Consider the following 8378-nt stretch of genomic DNA (forward strand, 5'->3'; position numbering starts at 1 on the left):
GCTGCTGGTGCTTTCGCGGCTTGAGGTGCTTTGGAAGCTTCCCATCGCCGCAATTTCATCACGCATTGCTGATGTCGTTGCTGGCAACATGGTGCTCAGCACAGTGGATCGAATAGCTCGTGTGCGACGGGGTTGGGGTGAACCGGTGCTGGTTCCTAGGATCTGGGGGTCAATCAAACTAAGATCAACACAACGTTCAGCCGGGAAATCTTGGGCGTTGTTGTTATTAAATCCAGTGTGGAAATGAGAAGCAATGCCAAAGGGGTTGCCGTCCAACGAACGGGCGTCTGTTGTCGCTTGGTTGGCTTCAGTGAAGACCGCAGGCGGAGCAGCTGATGTAGCAAATTCGTTGGCATGGTGACCCATAACACTATGTGTATGAAATTGCGCTCCTTCAGGGACGCCATTGTGGTATCCAGCGATTTCGAGATGCTGCCCTTGGTGACCCGAGATTGCGGTTTGAGTACTGGGTAAATTGAACTTCTTGAAGCAAGGAAAAAGATACAAATATCAGACATCTGCTTTTTGGGTTCATATACAATGATATTATCAGAGTAAGTGGGTATTTTGAGTCTTACTTCTGGCGGAAACTCGACGTCTAGTCGATCTGGCAACTCATCCCAATCGGACCACGAGAGTTGCGAGCTCCCGCGTACTTCTTCAGGGGAGTAATCAGACATCCTCGGGTGGAAGATGCGTATATATCCTCTCTGGGATTTGTGTTTTAATCAAATAAGGAACAATCGCGTCACCAACCCAGATCCCTGGATGCAAGACGATGTGGGATCAGGGTCTCAAAGAAAGGGCAATGGGCATGTGTTGATGAGATAGAATGAAAGGAAGTTTATGAGATGAAAAGAAACTAAAGATAATGATTTGTTTTTAAAAGCATTCTCCTTTCATAAAGAAATGTGCGTGTGCGGTCAATGAGCCAAACACGCATGTTCAACTTGATAAAGCTGAGGGGTATCAGGAAAATTCACATAGATGTTGCAGAGAAAAATCCAATTTCTTTTTCTTTTTGCAATTGACCTGGTATTCTAGTTACACAAAATGAAGGACTATCATGGTCCGGTATATAGCAGCTTCTTTTTCTTTTCTCATTCCTTTCATCAATATTCATTCATTGAACACTAAATCCCAGGTTAGTATATCGCCCCTTGTTTGGCCACTCTGGAGCTGATATGCTTAAGGGAGGGAAAGGGAGAAATGACTGAAATGGCATACCGTTCAATGAGGTGAACCCCCGAAGCCGTTTCGACAATCCCGCTAACCTGTCCTGGCTGCAGGGCAAAGGCGGCTCCTTCGAATTCAGTTTGCATTTCGCCCCGACCGAAGAAGCCCCTGGAAAATGAAATTAATGAGTTATCAGATCTCCAGAAAGGAAAAAGGATAGAAAATTGGCACGACTAACAAATCACCCTTCTTCCTTGCACTACTACAGTCCGATTCCGACATCGCAATGTCCCCTAACGTCGCCTCCCCAGCTCTAATACGCCGCTCATGACCGCGCAAGATCTCCAATGCCTCCTCCTTAGAGCGTGTGATCTCAGACTCCCGCCAGCTGCTCGGCCGTCGACTCTCGCGATGTTTGATCAGAAGATGGCTGGCGCGGATTTTGCCCTCAACAGAGCCACCACCGCTGCCGCCCGAAGCGTAACGGTCAGCGGGGCCGCTGTGGTGCTCCGCCATGTATACCTTGAGCTTCTCGGTGTCCGTGCCAGTGGGGGGTTCCCATCGCGATTCTTTGGTAGCAGGGTTGAAGTAGTAAGGGAGGTTTTTGGAATTTGAGTGGCGGACTTCCCAGCCATGTGGGAGGCCCGATTCATACTGGATGTATGGAAGTGGACGCAATGCGGTGTTTCTAAGTTAGGAATGGTCGGTCAATCGAAAGGAGGGGGGTATCATGGAGGGGTAGCGTGGTAGTGTAGGGGTGTGAGGGGCAGCATAAATGAGGTATTGATGGGCACTCGGGAGGCAACATACCATGATGAAGTATTATATTTTGAATGGAATGAAAGGAAATCGCCGGGTTTAGGGTAAGTATAGGGATAAGAAAAGCAGGGATACCACCAGAGGTCGGAAGAGAGTTGGAAATCTGCGGGCGGCTCAAATGGCAAGGAGAATAGGCTTCGCACTTGTCCCGAACCGGTTAGGCGTTGCACAATGACACCTGTTTATTAGGCCACTAGGGCAAAAGAGCTCGATCACCACCAGCGCCGGGGTGGTATAGAGGGTACGAATCACCCAATCCAATCCCCCAACAGTTTGAACTTCCATGTTATCTCAGAAAGCTCAGACGCTTCGCAGGATAATTGCTGTTTTAACACTGATTTGATGATTAGTCACTTTTTAAATTTTGCTATTTACTTGATTCAACAAGAAATAAAGTGGCCATTTTCAACAAGATACATCTATATTAAATATTGATTTTTTTTTAATATAAAAATTATATATTTATATTCTTCTTTTCTTTAGCTACAACCTAAGATGGCTCACAAATCTCAAAGATATATGACTATTGTGTAATTGCAAGTCAAAGTTGAGAAAAATTTGAAGAATCTATGAAAATCTCAATACTCTCCCCTCTAGATTGCTCTGAGCACATGACTTGTAACTAAAGTAGTTTAGTGTCATGCTGTTGCAACCGAGCCAATAGAGGGTCTGAGCTCGCAGAGATAACTTGATCACTCGATAGCATAGACTGCTCTGTATATACGAACGTACTCTATCAATACAGACACCAGAGGGGTAATCAGACCCCACGAACTTAAGGCAAAGCGACAGCGCCAATATTAATCACTGTTGTCAATCTTCCCTTTGGAGAGCGGTCTCCATCCAATAAGAAGGGGGAAAACACCGTGTGCTAATAAGTACCACATACCAGAGTGTAAGAGGACATGTATGTACGGAGGAAATAAAGAATTAACGGGCCCATCCATGGCGACTATGATACCAGAATGTTTGCGGGGGAGATTGACAGTTTATTTTGAGTTGTGAATTAATGGCTGGACGCCGCGGTATTAAGGAAATGGTATACATAGTGTTTTGGCTGTAGCAGCCGATGAGGACATGCTCTTGCTCAAAACCAGGCTTGCTTCCCATTTTCCCGTGAGATGGCCAAATGGAGTGTTCTAGTATTATATCCTCCTTCACACGGTGGCATGATCGACACAAACCGCAAGTTATGTATTCAAGAAGCCTGTTTGAATTGAACATGTCATCGATGCTTGGGCCTTCTACTCCGTAGGCTTTTTGTGGGATAATATACTCCGTACATCATTTCCTGAATTTCTGTATACAGCTTACTGTCCAGACATCATATTGAAATTCTAAATTACGGATTAATATATCTCGTACTGTGTTATCAATAGACTCCGATTGGCCAATTGAATTGCCCTGAACGCATAAACGTAGTCTGTTGCTAGGTACGAATAAAGATATATCGCCTTGTTAGATAAAATGATCAAAATTAAATTAAAATCACAAGGTGGATATGTATAGTAAATACTATTATGTATCGGGGGCGTGGTTTCTATTTCACGGTTTCTATTTTGACAACACAACCCAGGTCCCAAGACCATACTAGATGAGACTCACTGTGGCATAACACTCGGAGAGTTTCTAATACACAGGATTGTTAAGCGTAGAAGCTTAATTTCACCCCTGGATGGTAAGGGATGGATTCTCAAAATTCTATCTGTATAGATTTTGCTTGTCGTTTCTTCCTCTCCCTCGTCATCCCCGTTCGTTCGTCGTAATCAATGGGAAGTTAACCAGCAAATACTAGCATGATATATATATATATATATTAACGAATAAGAATTCTTAATCAGCGCAATATTTGGTATGAAAAACGGAAGATGAAATTACAGAAGAAAACACTGAAAACATGAAATAAGGACGGGGAGTTCATATTCTCATTTCGACCAGCCAATGTTATATAACTAGTTAGTTATATACTAGGATATATAGTAGATACATACATGCATGCACGCAGACGGAAAAACCCTTCATCGATTTACCCCGTTACAAGACAACTTTTCCTTTTCTGATATCAAAATAAGAAAATGTTAAAAAATTATGGAACAAAAAGAAGAGGGAGAAGAAGAAGAAGAAGAAGAAGAAGAAGCAGGGAATAAACCCGCGCCTACGATGCCCAAAATTTACCCGCCATCATCATCGGGGCCGCAACACCAAACGCACTGAGTCCCCAGAGCGCAAGCTGCGCAAATGTGTGCATCCCGCCCTTATATCGGCCCCTCCCATCCGGCTTGTCGGAATACACGTAGCCGTACATGTACAGGGTTCGCATGATGATCCAGGTACCGGCCAGGGCGATGGTGGCGTTGGGGTATTTGATCCCGGAGACGAGGATGGAGAGGGTCGTGAGCGACAGGTTTTCGAGGAAGTTACCGTGGGCGCGCTGGGCGCAGTTGAATCTGTATGCGGCGGGCTGTGGAGCGAGGGGAGGTTAGCTAGAATTTGGAAGTTTGAAGAAATCTTTCCTTTCTTCTAGTCTCTCTCTCTCTTTCTCTCTTTAGTTTTTTCTTTCTTTCTCTCTTTTTCTGCATGATAGGGAATGGCCAATTCCTCATCTGTGACTCTACCATACCTGGGGTAGTCCCTGACGAATGAGTGATTGAGAGATGCTGGCTGCGATGTATAACTTACATTCTGCTTGCATTCCTCAAGGGTTGCGTAGGCGTTGGGATATTTGATACCAGCCTTCTTGCGGTGTTTTGCGACCATGTATATATGGATGAAGTTGAGGAGAGGGATGGCTCCTACCGTGAGGCCGAGGATATAGCTGTTTGAGGTGTGTTAGCTTTATTTTTTCTTTCATTCTTTCCTTCTTTCCTTTTATTTCCAACTATTTCCAGGTGGAGGAATGAATTGAAGGGAAATTCTCGCCGGCAAGAATAGCATACCCGTAGTTGTCTGGAAGAGTGATAGCAACCATGATTGTTAGGAGAGAATCGAAGCAAGCAAGACGGAGAAGTGCAGTCTATAATTACTATTATGATTTGATACTATTGATGCTGCGCGAGAAGTTTGAGGAGACGAGGGGCCGCTTATATCTACATTTATAGGAGCAAAGTCTTCATCCCAAGGGGTGGATGCTTCATCCACCGGCTAGGCTACCTTGGTAACGACGCAGGATCGCCACTGACATCCGTTCGATCCTCCATCCGAGTACCACTTCGCGATATTGTTGAGGAAAAGTGTATCTGGCCAATGCAAGGGAATATCATTGTCCAGGTAACCTTTCGTCGTCATGGACCAATTTTTGCCAGGAAACGGCTGTTTGTCAGCTCAGACCCTACCATCTCGTCACCGCCGGCGCAACATCTTCCCACATCCGCTCGTAATGGAACAATCTGGGAAACCGGCGCATCAACTTCCCGCTGACCAGTTTTGTGAAACAGTCCCCAAGCTTCTTGTCTGGTCGCGGGGCTCTACAGGGGCTCTACAATAGTTAAGACGACGGGTTGATTCGATTACACAGATTCACTTCTTTCTTCGGCGCGACCAATTGCGCCGAGCGTTACAGGAGGTGAGGCGTGCGTCTGTTTGTGATTATGGACTATGTGTCGAATCAAGAGTGGATACGTATGCTGGGTCACTAGTTATCTGTGGGCATTTCTACTCCGTACTGACAGATACGAAGCATACAGCAGGATCATCAGCTCGCTTGTTTATAGCGGGGACCCCTTGATTTGGGTTCAAGATAGGATACAAAGCGGGAAGGGAGCGTGTAATAGAAAAATATTCACGGGATCGAATTTCTGTTGAAATCTTGCAAGACTTATTGCATTCACACGCTTCCATTTTGACCGATTGTCTGTCTACACCCGCGAGGCAGCTAGTAGAGCACAATTTGTGCCATGACCCGCCCAGCCTATGTTTTGAGGAAACCTCGGCTGACTAGATTTAGGTTGAGAAAAGAGTTCAAGGAGTCTGTCAGCCTTATAGTTCATCAAACAGTCAAGGGGCTGATCAGAGATAACGGGTAAACACCCTTTGTATTTCACAGTGTGTCCTGCTAAAGGAGAGAACATTACTGGCAAGGGAAGAAACTGTCCGAATGTTTCTCTTACTTGCATCTGCGCAGGAATGATGGAGTTGGTTTTTATCAGAATTGTCCCGAGGCTAGCTGGCTTAGCTAATCCCCGGATATCTTCCATCGTCCGCTCGCTTCTACAGGGATGAGACGCAAAAATATTTGAGCGACATTGCTCCGTTCAACGGCAGCACTGCGGGGGAAAACCTGCCCAGACCTATCTCTCAACTCCTCTGCTCTCCCTGCATCTCGTTCACAAGATGGTCCCGCGACACCGATTGACTTGGCGGCTGCGGCTTCTGCGCTTTCTCTCCCTGTATATCTACCCCCTTGAGACACCGCTCCAACTGCGAGGGACTCTCACCCGCCTGCGGCATAATTACAAACATCCTTTCCTCGAACTACTCCGCCTCCTCCTCCCAATACCAACGTGGTACTTCCCCCTCCCAGACCCCATTCCCTTTCGAACAATGCTGGGTAACGTCGAGCTCCTTGACTCTCGACTAGGTTCGGTAAACTATCCAAGCATGCGATCCATACCTCTCTGGCGAGCAAGAGACACCCCCCTCCGCTCCATCTACCGGATTTACGAGGCGATAACCGCTCGCGAGTGTGTGGTGATTGGTTCGGAGGTGGAGTATTTCTTCTACCAAACGCGGAAAGCTTGGGCTATTAACCGTATTCTGGACCCGTGTGATTCGGACCCCGTCCGATACGCCATTCTTGCTAGCATTGTTGAGGAGCTCGCGTGTGCATTTAACTGGAGGATGGGTCTTGGGATGCGGCGTGATAGGAGGAAGCATATATACCGTGCGACAATGGATGAGGTTCTTCCGCCGTTCCCGCCGGAGACTGCGCCTGCCTGAGCTGCCAGCGTGCCTGCGATTGATGTGCAGTGGGTTGCAGACTTGCCGGGCGATGCGCTAGATCCAGAAGGCAGACTCGTGCTTGAAAAAGGTGCAAAGAATGCTCGATTCCTCAAGAGAAATATTTTAGCCGGCACGGGGTACTTCTACACAATTTAGATATATTGGTGTGCCAAAGTAAATTCCTCCTCATTATACATACTTCGATACGCAGCGGCAATTTCATCCATGGTTGCACTATCGGGTAACATTTCTGTGGAGCACATATTCAGCGTCCGAATGTACTCCCTCACGAGCGGACCGCCATTGCGCACTCTCAGTCTTCAGCAGTGCCAGAGCATCGCTAGTATCCGAATCCCGTTTGTGATCCTGCATACCATTATGAATCCGCCGCAGCTTCCTTTCTAGCGCCCATTCCAACGGAACAGCAAGGATGCGAAGATCAGACCTTCCCAGAGAACAATGTTCTGTTTCTTTGCCTCTTCGAACAAGAGCTGCCGAGATCTATAAGAGATGAAAAAGGCCATATCATCATTCGCCCAGCCGTCGACAAAATCCAGGGCCTTCCCGGTACTCGACACGGCGTTACGCAGCGGCTCCTTGATATCCTCGTCATCTGCCCATTGGGGCTCTAGGAAATAGTCGAGATCGCTGGTGCTTTTCGCGATTTTTCAAATAGCTGACGGCGAGGAATCCGCCAGCGGAGAGTAAAGTAATCGGTGCAAACGCACAAATCCACGGATCCCTGCCCATTTCATTGTCAAGAGTCTCGAGGCCTTACATAGTAGTTGCAAAAGCAATCCGTAGCGTTAGCGCTATCCACTTAACTTCCCCTTGCCTCAAGAACGTTTCCTCTGTCGTCAAAAAAATACCTTTCCTGAAGTCATCAGCATCGATCTGTTTCGTTCTCTCATCCATGTTTCTCATCTGGTTTTCACGAACAGGGGTTCCCCCGCCCCCTTTATTTCGAAAACGGTAGAGTTAGTATTTAGTTTAAATAAATGTAGTAGGATCGGAATTTCAATGTATTTTTACTGACTTTAGACAAAACAATCTAGCTCTAGCTCGGAGAATGGATTGGGACGACGAATGCTCGCGAACGATCTAAAAGCGGGGATCCCCCCCCCAAAAATAACTGCCCTACCCTACTGACCCCGTTTTTTTTTCCCCCTTGGACCATTGCTTGGTTCGATTAGCGCGAGTTCTAGCTAGCTACAGTAGCTACAGTATGTACGGAGTATGTACTGTACATATATATACAGTAAACCATGTAGTTAGTTGCAGTTTGCTCTGTAGTAGGTATACAAAGTTGCTCCAACTTTCAACAACAACAACAACAACCTCCTTTTCAGGTCTGCGATTGACTGGCCTGCTTTTCAAAAATTAAGAGTAGAGTCAAAAAAAGCCAGATGCAATGCCCCCACTGGCCGCCCCTATTGCTCCCGCCC

General features: G+C 46.6%; 3 protein-coding genes across 3 annotated transcripts; all 3 read right to left on the reverse strand.

Annotated features, from left to right (window-relative positions):
* Positions 1–1123: 1123 nt before the first annotated feature.
* Positions 1124–1989, reverse strand: HCAG_07345 (peptidyl-prolyl cis-trans isomerase ssp-1; the record flags this gene model as incomplete). The annotated part of the gene is made up of 4 exons (XM_001537873.1): positions 1124–1133; positions 1228–1344; positions 1415–1830; positions 1987–1989. 4 exons carry the CDS (start codon positions 1987–1989, stop codon positions 1124–1126), a joined length of 546 nt encoding a protein of 181 aa, XP_001537923.1.
* Positions 1990–4150: 2161 nt separating this feature from the next.
* On the reverse strand, positions 4151–4963 carry HCAG_07346 (predicted protein; the record flags this gene model as incomplete). The annotated part of the gene is made up of 3 exons (XM_001537874.1): positions 4151–4456; positions 4675–4810; positions 4932–4963. 3 exons carry the CDS (start codon positions 4961–4963, stop codon positions 4151–4153), a joined length of 474 nt encoding a protein of 157 aa, XP_001537924.1.
* Positions 4964–7334: 2371 nt separating this feature from the next.
* Positions 7335–8110, reverse strand: HCAG_07347 (predicted protein; the record flags this gene model as incomplete). Its single annotated transcript, XM_001537875.1, has 3 exons — positions 7335–7561; positions 7803–7889; positions 8080–8110. 3 exons carry the CDS (start codon positions 8108–8110, stop codon positions 7335–7337), a joined length of 345 nt encoding a protein of 114 aa, XP_001537925.1.
* Between the last annotated feature and the right edge of the window lie 268 nt (positions 8111–8378).

This window comes from Histoplasma capsulatum, genomic scaffold (genome assembly GCF_000149585.1).
Source record: "Histoplasma capsulatum NAm1 scaffold_8 genomic scaffold, whole genome shotgun sequence".
Lineage (NCBI taxonomy): Eukaryota > Fungi > Ascomycota > Eurotiomycetes > Onygenales > Ajellomycetaceae > Histoplasma > Histoplasma mississippiense.